This window comes from Neoarius graeffei, chromosome 17, assembly GCF_027579695.1.
Source record: "Neoarius graeffei isolate fNeoGra1 chromosome 17, fNeoGra1.pri, whole genome shotgun sequence".
NCBI lineage: Eukaryota > Metazoa > Chordata > Actinopteri > Siluriformes > Ariidae > Neoarius > Neoarius graeffei.
In genome coordinates, this window is record NC_083585.1 from 42,901,709 (window position 1) to 42,921,090 (window position 19,382).

The 19,382-nt window shown below is 40.0% G+C and overlaps 1 protein-coding gene across 2 annotated transcripts; it reads left to right on the forward strand.

Annotated features, from left to right (window-relative positions):
• Nucleotides 1-426: 426 nt before the first annotated feature.
• On the forward strand, nucleotides 427-18,587 carry lsr (lipolysis stimulated lipoprotein receptor). 2 transcript variants are annotated; one of them, XM_060944245.1, is made up of 11 exons: nucleotides 427-663; nucleotides 4,162-4,488; nucleotides 5,604-5,723; nucleotides 6,031-6,087; nucleotides 13,709-13,855; nucleotides 14,159-14,353; nucleotides 16,186-16,242; nucleotides 16,333-16,461; nucleotides 16,754-17,024; nucleotides 17,132-17,582; nucleotides 17,875-18,587. In XM_060944245.1, exons 1-11 carry the CDS (start codon nucleotides 621-623, stop codon nucleotides 17,908-17,910), a joined length of 1,833 nt encoding a protein of 610 aa, XP_060800228.1. In that variant the 5' UTR covers nucleotides 427-620; the 3' UTR covers nucleotides 17,911-18,587. The 2 variants fall into 2 exon arrangements, with proteins under 2 accessions (XP_060800228.1, XP_060800229.1); XM_060944246.1 differs by lacking the exon at nucleotides 6,031-6,087.
• Nucleotides 18,588-19,382: the final 795 nt, after the last annotated feature.

Below are 19,382 nucleotides of genomic sequence, written 5' to 3' on the forward strand. Positions count from 1 at the left end.
AAACTAACCCAAACTAACTTTAGTGGACAAAATTCCCAATAAACAGTAACTACTAGTAGCTTTATTATCCCTGAGCTGCTCTTTAGTTGAGGTCGTGTCCGAGTCTGATGGTCGCCTTTATGGGTTTCACTCTTTTAACAATCATTAATCTTATCGTTTGTGTACCAGGACTAAACCATTTCACTGTTTTTGAGGAATACCGGGCGTAGCCACTCGACTGTAAAAAGGAATACAAACTGGATTTACGCCGAAACAACAGGAGGAGTGAACTATATTAAATCCTCTTCGATACATTAAACAATAATATCGCGTCCTGTAGAACACCAGCTCAGAGATATATCCGACATGTTTTCCACAGCACCCCTGTGAGTTTCAGTAACAGCGGCTTGGTTCAGTCGCCCTTCCTCCTTCACCTGTTCAGTTTGAGGCACCTACACTACACTGACAAAATGGCGGCTTCACCTGTGTGAGGGAAAACAAGTACAAGGAAAAGATTATAGACACAAGTATTTATAAATGTTTTGTCGAGTTTCTCGCGAGTCATTGTTTTAAGTCAGTTTGAAGTGTTTTTTTTTTTATTATTCACTTGTTTTAGAAATTTTTCTAATTTTTTTTTAAAAATGCGGTTGTTGTGTGTGATCCTCCTCACCCTGGCGGTGACAGGTAGGGCTCTTCACAACATTCACATTCTCTTCACAGCTCTGCGCTTTATTTTCCTCTGTCTTTTCCACCATTTTCTTCTTTTAATAAGTTATTGCTTTATGTTTTGAACTCTTTAACCGACTGACAAGGTTATTTTGACTGACTTTGGCATGCAGTGAGTTTCTAGGCCTGAGATCAGCTCATGTTTATTCAGTGCAACATTAATAACTCTGTTTTCTACCTGTTCAAGCAGATATTTATTATTTATTCAGTATACCTCTTTTTAATACTTTTATTTTAAGACTGACCCCTTTGATTTGCTATTAATTCCACATTTGAGGTGTGTGTGTGTGTGTGTGTGTATATAAACACAACATATATTACATATACACACACACTACCGTTCAAAAGTTCGGGGTCACCCAGACAATTTTGTGTTTTCCATGAAAAGTCACACTTTTATTTCCCACCATAAGTTGTAAAATGAATAGAAAATATAGTCAAGACATTTTTCTGGCCATTTTGAGCATTTAATCGACCCCACAAATGTGATGCTCCAGAAACTCAATCTGCTCAAAGGAAGGTCAGTTTTATAGCTTCTCTAAAGAGCTCAACTGTTTTCAGCTGTGCTAACATGATTGTACAAGGGTTTTCTAATCATCCATTAGCCTTCTGAGGCAATGAGCAAACACATTGTACCATTAGAACACTGGAGTGAGAGTTGCTGGAAATGGGCCTCTATACACCTATGGAGATATTGCACCAAAAACCACACATTTGCAGCTAGAATAGTCATTTACCACATTATAATGGATAGAGTGGATTTCTGATTAGTTTAAAGTGATCTTCATTGAAAAGAACAGTGCTTTTCTTTCAAAAATAAGGACATTTCAAAGTGACCCCAAACTTTTGAACAGTAGTGTGTATGAATGTGTGTATATATGTATGTGTGTGTGTGTGTGTGTGTATATATATATATATATATATATATATATATACACACACACACACAACGTGTGTATGTATGTTAGGGTGCATCAGTTGCCCTCACTTTCATAAAATCTGATGCATTTTTGTTTGGGTGTTCCTTTTCACCAATAAAGACATCCTGTAAAATTTTTTGACCATATTCAAAAGTCTAATGGTGGCACCATGAGGTTCATTTTTTTTGCCAAAAAATGCTTATTTTATGTTTTCGCGTAAGGTTTGAATCACAATGTTGGACTCCATTTATTGATTTCTTGTGAGCCAGAGATCATGTTAAGAACCTTTGCAAGGGATTGAGAAGCGTTAATGTGATTCATAATACATCTGTATTGTTTAAAAGTAGTTGAACAATGATTCAATGAACAGCTAAAACTCAAACTGTGCTTGATAATATATTTAGAATATGTACTAAAAATGTGTATCTAAGATATTTGGTATACTCTATAAGGTGCCATAATGTTTCATGAAAAGTGATCGAAAATTTTGTCATAAAAGTCATAAAATAGCAACTTTTTCCATAACTTTGAACTCCTGGTGCCACCATTAAACTTTTGAATTTTGTCAAAATATTTCGCCCAGTGTGTTTTCTTACCAAAAGAACATAAAAACAAAAATGCATCATGATCGGAGGAACTTTTCATTTTTAGGGGGCAACTGATGCACCCTTGTGTGTGTGTGTGTAAAATGTATGTTGTGTGTCACTACTGTGTTTTTTAGTTTTTAATCTTAGGTCCTATGTTATTATTTCTAACCTTTCCTTACAATCACAGTGTAAATAAATCATAAAGTAGTGACTATATTAGGCTATAAGAGCAAACTCAAACTTACTCAAGTGGAACCTTTTTTTTTGCTAATTACATAAAGTTATATGATTGACAAAGTGACACTAAAAATTCTGAGATTTATTATATGTTGACAAATGTGGTACATTCCAACCTCTAAGATTAGCTCGTGTGAAAGAGGCTTGCTGCATGACCCATTCAGTGGTTTCTGTCTTAAGCATGTGAGTCATAGTTACTACCTAGTTTCAGTTACCACAGTCTTTCAAGAAATCCCCACATTTACTACTTTTTTTTTTCACCTTTGTGACGTGACTTGCAATATTTATGCACCATGAAATCATCCTGCAAGATTAAGGCCAAGTTTACATTAGACCGTATCTGTCTCGTTTTCTTCACGGATGCACTGTCCGTTTACATTGAAATGCTGGGAAACGGGAATCTGTCAGGGTCCACGTATTCAATCCAGATCGTGTCAGCTCCGGTGCTGTGTAAACATTGAGAATACGTGGATACGCTGTGCTGAACTCTAGCTGGCGTCGTCATTGGACAACGTCACTGTGACATCCACCTTCCTGATTCGCTGGCGTTGGTCATGTGACGCGACTGCTGAAAAATGGCGCAGACTTCCGCCTTGTATCACCTTTCATTAAAGAGTATAAAAGTATGAAAATACTGATGCAAATACTGCCCATTGTGTAGTTATGATTGTCTTTAGGCTTGCCATCCTTCCACTTGCAAGTGGTAAGTGATATGCGCTGGGATCACACACACAGCGGCTCAGTCCCGAATCACTGCTTGTGCGCTATACTCGCGCGCTCTCTGAGCTGCGCAGGGCCGGAGTGCGCACCCTCCAGAGGGCACTCGCTGTTCAGGGCGGAGTGATTTGGAGCGCAGGATGCCTGCGGAGCCGAGCGTATCCGTGTATTGGTGTTGCTATGTGCACGCTAATCGTTTTAAAAACATTAATCTGATGATCCGCTGATACGGTCTAATGTAAACCCCACCTAAAACTTGGTAAACTAACAAGCACTACCCATTTAAGTGATCTGTATATCCATTCATGAAGCCATCATGCCTGAAAAGAAAAGCTGTGTTTGTTCTAATGAATATACAGATGTGTCTGTCTGGGGGCTGTAGTGCAGCACCTCAAGGGCTTTTGTGTCTCTACAGTTCACGTAATATTACTTTCTACTTGGTGATTGCGTGCTATTTGACACAAATTGTTTTTTGTATATGACGTCTATAAGGTCAATCTGTATATAAAAGTTATTGTAGTAGTAGTGTTTAAGATGTCTATGAGTAGTCTATTCATATAAAGCTTGATTTGACTATTCATAATAAACAGGTTTATTGTACATTATCTTCATTTTAGTAGCCTTCAGCAGTGATCACCTTAATGTGTCTTACTAAATATGTGCTCAAAGTAAAGGAACTTACCCTTTGTATAGCCAATAATATTCTTGTTCAAAATAAATTAACCCCCCCCCTTTAAACTCTGCCTTAGAGTTTTCTGCTAAAGTTCCCTGCATATCACTCCTGAGTGTTTGTTTTATGATTGCAGCAGTCACATATTTTTGCTTCCTGAAATGATTTGGTTGTGAGATCATGCTTAATAATGATGTATGAATGAGAATGGGTGCTTAAAGGTTTAATCCTCGGATTGCTATAGTGTGTTCACTGCTTCAAATGGGTTAAATGTAGAGAGGAATTTCACAAGCGTGTGATGAATAAAGTTGTTGTTTTCCTACAGGCTTCACCACGGGGGTCAATGTCATCTGTCCAGTGAAACGTTATGTGGTCATCCTGTTCCAGCCGGTCACTCTTAGGTGTGATTACACTACCACATCTACAGTGCCCCCTCTTATCACCTGGAAGTACAAGTCCTTCTGCAGAGATCCGATCCAAGCTGCATTGAACCCAAGCAGTGCTGAGAACGCCTTGGCCGAGGCCAACCCCAACTACAACCCCAACATCGAGTGCTCAGACACTTCAAGGACTATACGTATTGTGGCTTCGAAGCAGACTGCAGTCACGCTGGGAACTGAATACCAGGGTCGCAAGATCAGCATCATTAACAGTAAGAAACAATGACTGTGATATGAGGCTTCAAAAGAAGTACACCCCCCACCCCCAATGGCGTCATTGTCACTGTAATGGTAAAACGCTAATTTAGTTTAGAACTATACACATTTGGACGTTAAGAAAATGCAGTCAGGTGACGCAATTAAATGTATAGGCTATATAATTAAAGTACTAAGAAACAAAAAATGCAGTATAACTATTTCAGCATGCTTTAGAAGAAAATGATTAAGCTGATAGATAAATATTACTCGAGTACCGAATATCCAGATATGTTCACGAATTTAAAGAGGTACCAAATATAATATATACAGTTGCTGATGTGACAAAGTAACGTATTCTATCAAATTTATATACTAGAAAACAACGAAATATCTTGGTAATTGTAAATATAACAGTCGGTACGCTAAACGGCACAAGAGTCGCCATTTTTAAAAGACCATGACGTCAGCCCTACCCACTGCACTAGGAGAGAAGCGTGTAATCATGGCGTCGGGCGCATCAAGTGAAAGCGACAGCTCTGTCGAATCATACAAAGAGATCCCGCAAGACACACTGCAAGCAGGCTATGGCTTAGAAGGGTACCAGTTTGAACCTAGGAGAGGTACTCTCGACTCCGGTGATGACGAAAGAAGAGAAGAAAGCTCGAACTCGCTTGGTGTTTTTCAGCGGAAACGAGTGAAAAGACACATCTGGAGGATCGTTCTGCTTTCCATCGGTCCTGTTATTACGCCCGAAAGCAACACACTGTGGCATTGAGTAGCCGATCACTTACAATTCATCCTACTTTCCGATTCACACGTGCTATTCCCAACCTCAATGAGCCGACACAGCTGGGCACATACATACGTCATGAGTGTTACGCAGAGAAAATGAACGTGCATTCTGATTGGATAAAATTAATATCATGGCGGGCTGTTCAAACTGCGGAAATAGTTTGCTCGAGCTACTTTCAAAACACTATAACTTTCCAACCTTAGAACAAAAAACTTTTGTAAGTCTTGAATAAGGTTCGTTAATGTGTGTTTTATTGTTATATTTACTCTATATATTGCCCTCTGTTCCCCTTTAATAATGCAGTTTCACTAATAGCATGGCTTTTCTTACTTTCAGATGCTGATCTCAACATTGCTCAGACCGCATGGGGTGATAGTGGTGTGTATGTGTGCAGTGTTGCTTCATCCCAAGACCTCTCAGGAAATGGCGAGGACTATACTGAACTCATTGTTTTGGGTAAGGTTCATTGATGTATATATTTATTTAAGTTAATATCTGCACACACACCTATACCTTAGGTTGTAATTTTTTGCCACCTATGCATTTTTTTTCTTTCTGTTGATGTGATAGGGTGTCTTAAAACATTTATAGAGGAGGTGAAGTCGCTTTCTTACTTCTGTGGAGACGTTCATACTAGCTGGCATTGAGCAGTCGCATGGTTGAGTTGTAGAGTAGAACATTTTAAGAGGAGAGAGAACTTTTCTGCTTGGATAGTTACAGCAAAACCTTTTTCAATCATGGCTTTGTCCTCCTTCTTTCACAGAGAGAAAGTCAAATACTACAGACCTGCTGCCTGGCATTGACTTACTGATCATGGAAGGTACACTAAGTGCACCTCTGTAGTCCGAGAAACCCACTTGTGTTATGCACATTTACCTCCTTCACCAGGGAAGCTACTTTCAGATAAAATGAGCTAAAGGTCATTGAAACGCTCAAAAATCTGCAAATTGGATACAAAAGCTGCTTAGATGATGATGAAAGTTTCAGAAGGCAAAATTGGTCTGGACAAAGGAAGGTTGATGCCCTTAAACTCCAGGAAACAGCTCAGCCTGCAGTTGAAGTTGCTTACATCAGGGATTGAGAGTGTAAATGTTCAGGCATGAGTCTGTCCCTTAATGTGCGCATGCTGTTTGTGATTGAAATAGTTGTTATTTGCTGGCAGAACAACTGATGAGACAGACCTGTCAAGCTTGTTTCTCTTCTTTCTTTCTTTTCTTTTTTTTTTTTTAAATCTCATGATCTCTAGCACCGTACTGTGGTGTACTCCGTTCATTGCAATGGAAAATGGACACGGACCCCTTTTTCCATTATAAAATGAATGTCCACAAATTTTTCCACATGTTCTTACCCTAAAGATGTCATTGGTGGGGCGCAATCTCGCATAAGCATCCTTTCTTTTTCTGTCTTGGCAGTATCTGATTTAGACACCTTGTGTCTAAATTTGAGGTTTCTTTAAAAAACCGAACATCATAATGGTTTTCCATCATGAAAATCAGAGTGCATAATGCATTTCTATTATGGCCTCAGAATTAGCTTCACCATTTTAAAAGCTTTTTTTTTTTTTTCCAAATATTTCACATTTTAAGCATTTTAAAAACAACTCCATTTGAGCGCTTTAATATACTAAGCAGCTTATTAAAGTATGCATTTACTTAAATTTTGGGGCTACTGAGCCTTGTCAGTTGATGCAGAAAAAGTGCTCAGAGTAGTTGCATGGCATCTATGCACATGGTTCTCAGTGTTTTATATAGAAATACATATAACAGAGATGCCTACTAGTACGGATTGGCCGTATTTTGTACGGAAAAGTTACGTAAATACGATGTTACGGCAAACAGTGTTATTCTGTACGGAATTATTATAAAGTCTTAAATTCCAGTGAGTTGTTTTTAAATGTCCAAGCGACTTTTTCAATCCATGCGCGATTCACGGCTATTTATTTTTATGACAACCACACATGCTGTGTGTGACATGCGCAGATTCCGCACATGCTGTGTGTGACATGCGCAGATTCCGCACATGCTGTGTGTGACATGCGCAGATTCCGCACATTTGTTCGCGCTATTTTCGATACGGTAGAATGGCCGTGCATTACACCCAGTCAAAAGGGCAATGGATACGCGCACTGCAAACTGTGTAGAACTGACATTAACATCACTCATGGTGGTCGCGATGACTGCACGCGGCATGTCAACTACAAAAAACATATGGAGTATGCTGAAATGGCGAGTCAGGCGGAAAGTAAATCTGGGGGTATCCAGCAGTTTTTTACGAAATCTGTGGATGAAAAGACACGGAACGTGACCCGTGCTGAAGCGGTGATGGTTGACCCTATGCTTGGAGTTGAACTTGCCAATTAGTGCCATGAAATGTGAGTTAAACTTATTCAGTTTCTTTTTACATGTATGATTTTTATTCACTGAAATATCAAACACTGGCTGTACTTCTTTAATTCAAAGTCTTTTCAGTGTTGCAAGTGCAAATGTACATGTAGTATGATCAAAAACAGAATTTTATGATTAGTGCTGTTGGGATTGTGGCAAAAAATTGATCATTCCACTGTTTTAAATACAATTATAAATGTCATTTTATTCAATGTGTCATCTGAAGCATTATGCTGAAGTATTTATATATTGGGACATTAAGATAACAATGTCGGACTCTCTTTGGCATGAAATAAGAATTTTTTTTTTTTTTAATTTTATTAGAATCCATTAACAGGTAGAACATTTTGCCAGGTAATATAATATAATACTTTTGAGGAGTTACATTCAATACCAATGATTGGTAGTCAACCGTAATGTCTGCAAACAGGGAACACTATTGTATTTATAAAAAGGTGATATATTGTCTCGCCGCTTTATCCTGTCCTACAGGGTCGCAGGCAAGCTGGAGCCTATCCCAGCTGACTACGGGCAGAAGGCGGGGTACACCCTGGACAAGTCGCCAGGTCATCACAGGGCTGACACATAGACACAGACAACCATTCACACTCACATTCACACCTACGGTCAATTTAGAGTCACCAGTTAACCTAACCTGCATGTCTTTGGACTGTGGGGGAAACCGGAGCACCCGGAGGAAACCCACGCGGACACAGGGAGAACATGCAAACTCCGCACAGAAAGGCCCTCGCTGGCCACAGGGCTCGAACCCGGACCTTCTTGCTGTGAGACGACAGCGTTAACCACTACACCACCGTGCTGTCGTGATATATTGTATGCTCTAGAAATTTGTTGAGTGGAAATTCAGTTGAGATGGCTGCTCGCGTTTTGTTTATTCAGTTCACACAAAACAGTTCTTTTTAATAATTTAAATGTTAAACATATTGGTGTATATACACCTCTTTATAATGGAAATGCGCATAAATTAATGTTACTGAAAGTCATTCCAAAATACTGAAAAATGTTTTCAAGAATACTGAAATTCAAAATTTGGGGTAGGCATCTCTGCATATAAAATTACACACGCTCTTGTGTCTTCTTCACAACCCATTATTATATTTGTTATTGAGTTCTGAGACTTGCGTTAACAAGTAGGCCTGTAATTAAGATTAATCTCATTTTTACTAAAAATCTGTTGTGTGAGAGGAAAGTGCATGAATAAATAATGAGCCTTTAGATTTGAGTAGTTGGATTATATTTGTTAAATAAATCTGTGCTGAGAGGGTCAGTGTTTAAGTTCTTCCAGGTCATTCCTGCGTACTTTTCTAGTACTAGCACTTCGAGTTCTTTGTTAGAGGAGAGACGCCACTGTCCATCATGATGCGATCTGACATGCCCACGTAGTTCTGAGTAGGCAGAATAGATGACGTTAATGTGTAGTTAAGTATCTATACAGTGCCTTGCAAAAGTAGTCATTAGATTTGTGTGAATTACAAAAGTTTGTTCTAGCCATTTCTCCCCCCCCCCCCCCCCCCCCCAAACCAATATGCTCCTAAAGAAAGATTTTGAAGTAAAAGTTTGATTTGGTTTTTATTATTATTATTTTAAGATTAAAAAAAACCTCAACCCCTTCAGACTAATACTTGATAGGGTCATCTTTTGCTGCAAAACCAGCTGTCTGTTGGGATACGTATGTTCTTACCAGCTTTGTGCACTGTTTTAGAATGATTTTTCACCCATTCTTCCCTGGAGGTTTGCTCCGGGTTGTTCCGCTTGGTTGGGTGGTGTTTGTTGTGAGCAATTTCCAAACACTACCTCGATTCTTGGTGGGTTTCAGATCTGGACTTTGAATTGGCCTGTGTAGAACATTTACCTTTTTGGTTTTCCTGCATTGCTTTGCCCTTGTGTTTGGTACTGTTGTCCTGCTAAAGGTGCCGTTGCTCGCAATCTTTTATATAGCGCACACTGAGAAAGGTTCTGTTGTAATATCCCCTGTGTTGTCTCCAGCCATTGTCCCTTCAATTTTTACAAGAAGCCCAGTTTCTGAGGATGAAAGTGCCCCAGAGCATGATATTACCACCACTATATTTCACTGTAGAAATGGCTTACATTTGTGCCACATGCAGTACTTTGAAACTACCTGGGTTACTCTCATGCTTTTATATGGCTCTTCAGCAAAGGTTTCTTTCTAGCCACGGTTTCATACAGTCCTCAATAATGCAGAACTCTTGAAATGGTTGTCTGGTGCTCCTTCGCGCCACTCCCTGATGGAGTTAGAGTACAGTGGCAGAGTGACTTGGCCCCACTGTGATTCCCTCACCAGTCTCTGTATTTGAGGGAAGGCTTTAGCTGTGTCCAAAATCACTCACTCACTCACTCACTTATTCACTCTGTAGGGAATTCTATATAGAGGACTTTAGAGTGAGCTCATTGTTAAAATGAAAAAACACTTTCAGACACTACTCCGTTGCGCCGTTATTTACGTTGTTACACTCAAATTTGAGGCTTTTGATTCATTCCTCATTCTGCACTGTAACTTTTATTCTTGTATTTTGTCTTATTCTAGTTTAGCTCATTTTCCATTCTGTTACTATTTTCAATTGTACTTGAATGTCCATTTATAATGTTTCTTCCTCCATCCATTCGCCCCAGCACGCTACAATATTATTACCATTTTCGCGCGACCGCAATGCATGATGGTGTATATATTGCTTGGTTAGTGACCATCGGTTGTACACTACTTTTCACGGTGCGTTGTGGGACACTGAGTCCATTATATAGGATGTAATAATTCTCACTATACATTCAGACAGCACTACAAAATGGCAAACTCGCTATATAGTGAGTAGTGAGTGATTTCAGACACAACCTTTCTCGAGCTCGTGCGTGGGTGTGATGCAACTTTCACGTCCTCACTATCGATTCAGCAGTGATTACAGGGATGGCAAACCTTTCAGATATAATTTTACACCCTATTCCAAAGTTACAAAATTCCCCTACGTTATCTTTAACTTCCATAGAATGCTCCTTTGTCTTAGTTTTTACCCTTTTCCTGACTGACAGACTCTTCACTGATCTGGATTTTGTCCAGAAACAGGAGCTGTTGTAGTATTTCACAGGTGAAGGCTGATTTATAAGGGTGTTTTCACACTTGGTCCCTTTCAGCCATCTAACCGAACTCAGATCGATGACTCAGCATTTTTTGCGCATATGTGAACACTCCAACCGTACCCAGACCCCTTTAAAGCGAACCGAACTGAGACTACCTCAGGAGGTGGTCTCAGTACGGTTCGCTAAAAATCAACGGTACGGTTCGCCTAATCTGCGCATTGTGAACAAAAAGCGCACCGGGTTCACTTCGCCTTTTTCACTGTAGTTTAACCTTCTTCGTTTGCCGTAGTTGGTCACGTGACTGTAGCAGGGAAACTCAACTTCCTTTTGGAACTTGCCACAGCCGCTTTACAGTTCTCTGAACTTACTAGCTGATGAGTCGGCCACAATAATATACATTTATTTTCCTTAATCCGCACTATTTTGATCAAAGAATACAGCAGGGCAAGCAGACATTTTGATTCAAGAGAAAATTACCCAGAATTCCGTGCACTGGGGGTCTGAGGGCTCTAGAGGACCTGGTGTGAACAGAAAGAGGACTGAGGCCCCATCAAAGCTTAACTGGACCAGAAAGAGAACCCAGTCCTCTTTGTAATAAATTCAGTGTGAACACAAAAAGAACTGAGTTCTTTTTCTGTTGGTCCACTTTTTGGTCCACTTAAAGAGGACTGAGTCTGGTTCCTTTAAAGGGGACCAGGTGTGAAAACACCCCAAGTCTACTGTCTTCTCGTTAAGACGATATCTTTCATCTGGAGTTTCTACAACCTGGAGGGTTGAATGCAAGCAGCAATTTAAATTTTTTTTTTTAAACTTTCTTTGAAATACTTGCTTGACCAATAATTATAACTGAAAAGTCACAATAAGAGAATGAGTTTGCAATAAAAATAATGCTGAAATGAAGAATGTGCGCATCATTCATTATTCTAAAAGATGTGATGAATTCCAGGAGGGTTGAATACTTTTGGCACTGTACCTACCATTGGTAAATGTTAATTTTATGGCAGATCCTTGGAGTCCTTGGCTTTAATTTTTGGCATTGTCTATCCAGCTCCTGTTCTTGTTAGTGCAACATCTTGACGAGTTTTTGGATGTTCCATCCATCCATTATCTCTAGCCGCTTTATCCTGTCCTACAGGGTCGCAGGCAAGCTGGAGCCTATCCCAGCTGACTATGGGCGAGAGGCGGGGTACACCCTGGACAAGTCGCCAGGTCATCACAGGGCTGACACAGACAACCATTCACACCTACGGTCAATTTAGAGTCATCAGTTAACCTAACCTGCATGCCTTTGGACTGTGGGGGAAACCGGAGGAAACCCACGCGGACACGGGGAGAACATGCAAACTCCACACAGAAAGGCCCTCACCGGCCGCTGGGCTTGAACCCAGGACCTTCTTGCTGTGAGGCAACAGCGCTAACCACTACACCATCGTGCCGCCCGGTTTTTGGATGATGACATATGGAATTGTAAACTGCAGATTTATGCATTATTTTATGGTTGTTCTAAATGGCATCATGGTCATTGAAATTTTGAATATTTATTTATTTATCCTTCAGTGGCTTCATCACTGTCTGAAGAATGTTCGAAGGGCTTTAAGGCATACAAACTAACAAGGACTAGATTTGTTGGCACTGGCAGCAGAAGCTTCCCCACTGACATTGTTGGCATTGAGTTTTGTTTGTTTTTAGCATTTCAGAGTGTGTTGTCTGGGGCTTTAAGTTGTCAGTTGAAATTAATACACAAATCTTGCATCCTAAAAGTGCTAACATTTTAAAATGGACCGTTTGTTTAAATGCATTCATATAATTTGTACAACCGTATTTGATAGCATTTTATTTTTCCATCTAATTAAGCACTCTTTTTAAAAAAAACAAAACAAAAACTTATGTACATAATGTGTAAAGCTTTCATTATCATGTTATGTGCATGAGTGAAGAATGGTTCAAATGGAACTCCTCAATTATTTTTCCCATCCCTGTACCTGAGTGTTTAATCTGGCTCAGTAACTGTTCAGGGGTGGGTTTCCCAAAAGCTTAACGCTAAGAGCATCTTAACTAGGAGAGTGAATGTTCATCGTGATGCTCGCTCTACCATTTAAAGGAATATGCCACCCCCAAGTGAAATTGAGTCAGTCCCTGCAGTCCCTAGAGTTGGATGAGTGAGCCAAAGCGTTTTGTAGCCGACCCAGCCATTGTACTGATCTGGAAACGTCCCGGTTAGCTTTAGCTTAGTCGCTGTAATCCGGCGTGTCCAGCTAGCATTGTCGTTGCAAAAGTGAATCAAATAACTCAAGCTTTTTTATAATTATTTCTCATGACCTGTACATTCACATCGAGTACACATATCAATGCAAATTAACACGAAAGGATTTACTAGACCAATTTATATCTGGAACTATTTTCGGCCACAGCACAGGCAAAGCACCGCTGCAGGCGCAAAGACGCCACGCAGCACCACAACTTCCGTCAATACACCAGTGTTACCAGGGAAACCAGGGTTTTCAGGTGCTGCGTGGTGTCTTTGCGCCTGCAGCGGTGCTTTGCCTGTGCTGTGGCCGAAAATAGTTCCAGATATAAATTGGTCTAGTAAATCCTTTCGTGTTAATTTGCATTGATATGTGTACTCGATGTGAATGTACAGGTCATGAGAAATAATTATAAAAAAGCTTGAGTTATTTGATTCACTTTTGCAACGACAATGCTAGCTGGACACGCCGGATTACAGCGACTAAGCTAAAGCTAACCGGGACGTTTCCAGATCAGTACAATGGCTGGGTCGGCTACAAAACGCTTTGGCTCACTCATCCAACTCTAGGGACTGCAGGGACTGACTCAATTTCACTTGGGGGTGGCGTATTCCTTTAACGATGATCTTTGTGTTTACGATGCTTTTGGGAAACTTAGCACAGTTTATTTGAACTTTCTTCACTCTCTCCTCTCTGTCAGATTGGTTGTTGGTAGTGTTGGTGGTGCTTGGTTTCTTCTTGCTGCTGCTCCTCATTGGGATCTGTTGGTGTCAGTGTTGCCCTCACACATGTTGCTGTTATGTGAGCTGTCCGTGTTGCCCAGAACGCTGCTGCTGTCCAAGAGCATGTAAGTACGATTATGCCTGAATTTATTCATCCTTGTTGTATCTCTCCTCATAATTTGTTCTCTTGTAGGTCAACACCATTTAAGCATATCTTCTTTAATAATGTCTTGTATTTGGTCTTATTTAATAACTTGTCCTGCCATTATTATTATTATTTTTAAACACATTGTTTTATATTTGCATTAGTGACTATTTTCACCTATCCCTTTTTATGGTTGCATTGTGTGTGTGCCGTATACTGTAGGTAAAATGCCAAATCTCAAAAAGGATTAATGGACACGTTAACTCTGTTCTTTCATTTAAAGTGTATGAAGCAGGTAAAGCCGTGAAGTCGGGTGTTCCTAGTCAGTATGCAGCCAGTATGTTCGCTCCAAGTATGTATTCACAACCAGTGTATATGGGCGGGCCACCACCACCCATCCCAATGCTGCCCACGCCTCAGGGTGTCAGTGCCCCTCCCTCTAATGGCTATGGCAGGGAATATGACGCAGCCAGCTCAGGTGGGTTATACCTCTGATCTCTATGCGCAAGATTTTTTTTTTTTTTTCTTTAGGTGAAATCATTATTAGTAAAAATGGAGACAACTGTGATAAGTGGGTTCTTTTTCACTTGATTCACTTCACTGAACACTTTACTACTACTGTATACTCTCTATTGTATACATGTTGAGTTTGGTAGGATGTAAAATGTTTAACTGTGTACTGACAGTACACTCTACTGTATTTTGTATAGTGTTCCTGTAGTGTTTAAGATTGGGAACATGCTCAATAACAGCTGTACTGAAAGCAAATATTTGGCTGCGTGGTCACTAATGAATCTGAGTAACCCTTTAAAATGATGACCTATAGCAGAGCCTAATCTAGGGCGCGTAATACGTGATAATACGCGTTTTTTTAATCCGTCTGTCGCACATCCACTTTTTGGGCGCGAGAGTGATATCGCGCATCTATTCATTTTGTCACGCATTTATAAGTAGAGAGCGTGTAGTCGCGTTTTACTGAATCTTGTGCGTATCAATTTGTCAGCACCCGCTAGCAAGCACTGCGGTAAATATAGCGTTTACACACCAATCGGAAAGGACCGAAGTATTCCGACTGGTTTATTTAGCGGGTAAAACAGTTTAATGAACTATTATATCATTGGTCACTGAACCGGAAGACAGTGTATCTCAACCAATCGTGTGAAGTGTTTTAAAAATACCCAAAAGCACATGGCATATCGTTCTGTCTCATCCAAACATAACATTCAGAGCCTCCAGGATTTCGCGATTTGCAACATCAACGCAAATTCAACCAATCCCCATGAATTCAGGGCGGTGTTGCAATTCTATCCAATCACCGCAACTTTCCCGCAAATTTGACCAATCGTTGGCGTCGTCTTGCGGTGACGTCGACAAACTACCTTCCGCCTTACTTCCGTGTATACGTTCAAGAGAAGCAGCATGCGCGCAGTGTTGCCAGATTGGGCGGTTTTAAGTGCACTTTGGTGGGTTTTGAACATATTTTAGGCTGGAAAACGTCAGCAGTATCTGGCAACATTGCATGATGTGCGAGTCAGTGTTTATGTAGGCTTAAATTCTGTTACTGAAAGTGTGTCATGTTTACAGTGAAGGACTGTGTGCACTTTTTTTTTTTTTTTTACTTAATACAAGAAATTAATGGATGCCAACATTTTTGCCAAAATGGTATTTTATTTTCCAATGTTTAGGCAGCTTCAGCATCATACTGTGAGATTCTGTTCAAATTGTTTTTTTCTTCTATGAAGCCTGAGCCATTTATTTTATTAGTTTATAATTATTGTTTAATTTAGTCTTCAGGAGAGACGGCCTGCACACAGTACTAGTATTAGGTTTTTTTTTTTCTTACATGAAAGCTAAGGCATTTATATTATATTTTAAGGTAACTTCATGTTGTGCTGTGAGGTTCTCTGCACTTTAACTTTTGAACCAACAGGTGCATTTGGATAAGTAAAGCCTGTTTTTCTGCATTTTTGTAGTCCTGGTAATCTTACACATTCTACATGATTGCTAGTGGGTTTTTTTGAGTAATTTGTTTAATTTTTCTTGTTGAAAGTTCAATTTAGTATTATGTTAATGCTATTCTAAAAGTAAAGATTAATAAAACTTCTGTTTATAGATGTACTCTTGAAAATATCTACCAATGTATTACTTATTTTTCTGTCCCCACTAACTGGAACAAATGAGGGATATTTTTACCCATGTTAATATTTTCTGTCCCGTTTCTACAACTAGTGAGGGATCTGTCCCCTATTTTCAAATTCCTAGATTAGGCTCTGTATAGGTTTGACTTCTCACTGTTGCTTTGCATTGTAGTTGGTCAAGGATCTCAGGTACCATTGCTACATGACCATGATGGCGGAGCAGGCCAGAGTAAGTTCAGTATCGAATACTTTCATAGCTAATCCGGTTGAGTCAGTGTACTACTTTTTTTAAAAAGTTCTTATTTATGTTGCGTTTCAGCCCGTAGTGGATACCGTATCCAGGCTAATCAGGATGGGAATCCTACTCGTTTGTTATACTATATGGAGCGAGAGCTGGCCAATCTGGACCCCAGTCAGCCTGGAGGTGCTGCAGGCAACCATACTCGCTGTGAGTTCTCTTGCTTGGGAATCGATCCTGAACTTCATTGTGATTTGAGTGGTTGTGGAGAATACAAAAGACCAATCCGAGAGAAACTATATTGGATTTCTGCTAGGTTAACTTTGCATCTAGGCTAATTTTAGAGGTGGAACTGTAATGAATCCCCCCCCCCCCCGTCTTGTTTCCGCAAACCCTTTTCACACACTCACTACCTCTCCTTCAACCAACACTTATTGCCTCACTCATTCCATCTTCCTACAACTGCTGCTCTTTTTTCATTCTCTGTCTCTCCCACATACAGTTGATGGTTTGAGTGAGATCAGTTCCCTGCATGACGGCGGAGACCCTCGTAACCGCGGTCGCGCCAGGCCTCCCCAGCTGAACACAGTGTTTGATGAGGATGAGAACATGAGCACCATCAGCAGCGTATCTCAGAATATGCGGAGAGATGAGCCCAGGAGAGGGCTTGGAGGCGGTCCAAACCGTGGCCGCGCTCATTCCATGGACAACCTTGATGATATTGGCCGATATTACAGAGGCCGTGATCCTCCTCCTAGAGGCGGCAGAAGAGGGTGAGCTAAGAATCAAATGGCTTATAGCTAATCTGAATGAATATAAGCAGAAGTTTGTGGGATTTATTTACTTATTATAACGATCTAAACGTTTTGCTCTCCTGCAGTTCTGATGAATGGAGCAGCAGCGCTCGCGGATATGACCGCGCCCCAGATGACCGACGTCGTGACTATTCTCCTGACAGTCGCTTCCGTAATGATGCCCGGGGAGTTGGCTTCCAGGGTCGCCGCAGTCGTAGCCGTGATGATTTGATGGATCTGGAACGTGGTCGGGGTGGCAGAGGCCGGGATGCATATGATGACAGCTTCCTGCAGGAGGCGATGGAGAGGAAGAAGATGGGCGAGCAGCAGCGGGCACGGAGCCGTGAGCGTCTTGATAGCGACAGCGACCGCTCAGACCGCTACAGAGGAGCACGTGGGGGACCACCACCACTCCCTCTTAGCAGACCCGCAGGCAATCCTGACACGCGGCGTCCCAACAACACCAGCTTCCCACCTCCACCATCCTTCTCTGATACAGACAGCTTAGCATCATCCAAGAAGAGCAATCTCCGCAAGGTGAGAACTTCCCACTTGTATTCCAGACCTTGATTAGTTTCTACAGCTCAAAGTATATCAGTAGTGGGGTAGTTAACATTAAGTATTATTTTCTCACTGAATTCATGTGAACTTAGAACAGTATTTAATTCAATACTTCGCTTAAATTCACAGGCTTGACAGATAAAACCGTATAATTCCAAGGTTTTCAAATGTATGATGTCGTGTTTTTTTTTTTTTTTTTTTTTTTTTTTTTTTTATGCTTTGAGAAAGCAGGTTGTGAGACTTATGTGAAATTGTCTCTCTTCCATAGAACGGAGCTGTGAGTCGTGAGAGTCTGGTGGTGTGAAACATCAAGTGACTGTGGTCTGCATGTCCCTTGATGTGTTTTTTGTTTTGTAAGTTTGCGTTTTTCAGCGTCCTTTGCTGAATGTTTTATTGTGGGATTAAGTGGGGTGTACACGACTTTTGAGACAGTGTCTCATGACTTAATGCAATGTTACTATTTCAATAGTTTTATGAATTTGTATGTGATGGCTTTCAAGCTAAAATCACTGTTTTTATAATTGTATTACATTTTTTAAAAAAAAAAAGCTGTTTTTCCGATATTAAATATTTTCCTTAAAATATCCGAGACATTAAGACTAGGCAGTAATTCTGCATTCAACAAGCTTTTGCATCTTAAGGCTCAGAAACCGAAATGTAAATGTGTACAAATTATAATAAAAACAATATTACAGATCTTTGTATTTAGTGTAAAGAGATTTTCTGACTGTTCAATTTTTCGCTATGGTAGCAATACTTTCCCCGTGTTGCTAGTTTTGTGCTTTGCAAAAGAAAATGTTATCTTTCTTTACAATGTTGTGTATATAACTTTAAAATTTTTTTGTAATGGAATTAACCAGACTTGTAAACTGCTTTTCATACATTTTCAGTAATTTATGGCGATTTTATTTTTAACCATGATCATGTGATAGTTATTAATGGTTTATAAATCACTTTACAATAAATCTTTTCTATATAAAAGGGATTCCAAGTTTATATTGAAAGGAAAACGAGCCTGCTTTTATATTTTCTTTTTGCTGTCACTAGGTGGTGTCAGTTTTTCTTTTAAAGTTGTATCTGAGTTGTGTAGCTGAATGTGATGTGGGCCAACAGTTCTACAGGTAAAAGAACTCTTTGCTCCATGTCACATTTCATAAGGCAGATATCTCAACGTGTTCTAGCTTTCCATGCTGACGTTAGGTTTCTATTAAATAATTTGCCACAGGTGGCAAAGCTCTTAGCAGTAGGGTATAATGGAGAAATCCTGACACACGTTTTATTTTAATTTATATACCTCAAGCTGTCAAGTTCCATTTATTATATATAAAATAGTAGTAAAATGCAGTTTTAGATTAGAAGTCATGTAGAACAGAAAACACTTCACATCTACCATATTTTTCAACAGTTAATAAGTGTGACGCAACTTTATAGAAAATTATACAAATGAGCTTAAATCCAGTGCACTGGCAAGAGATAAAGTGCATGTACCATGACAGGTGTTGTGCAGGGTTTTGACACAGGAAATTTTTTTTTTTTAAGCCTTGACGGCTGAGCAGATTTAAAAAAAAAAAAAAAAAGTGACCACGTATTTTTCTGCAAATCAAACACAAGTGTAAACATGGTCCAGTGAGACTGTACACAGTAGTAAACCTATTCAAACTGTCATTTCACTAGTGACAACAAGCCTTAAAATGGCCTTTAACCTTTCAGGTTCACAGCAATCAGAATATTCCATGGTGTCTACACAAACCTTAGGCCAAAGAAAAATTGACCAAA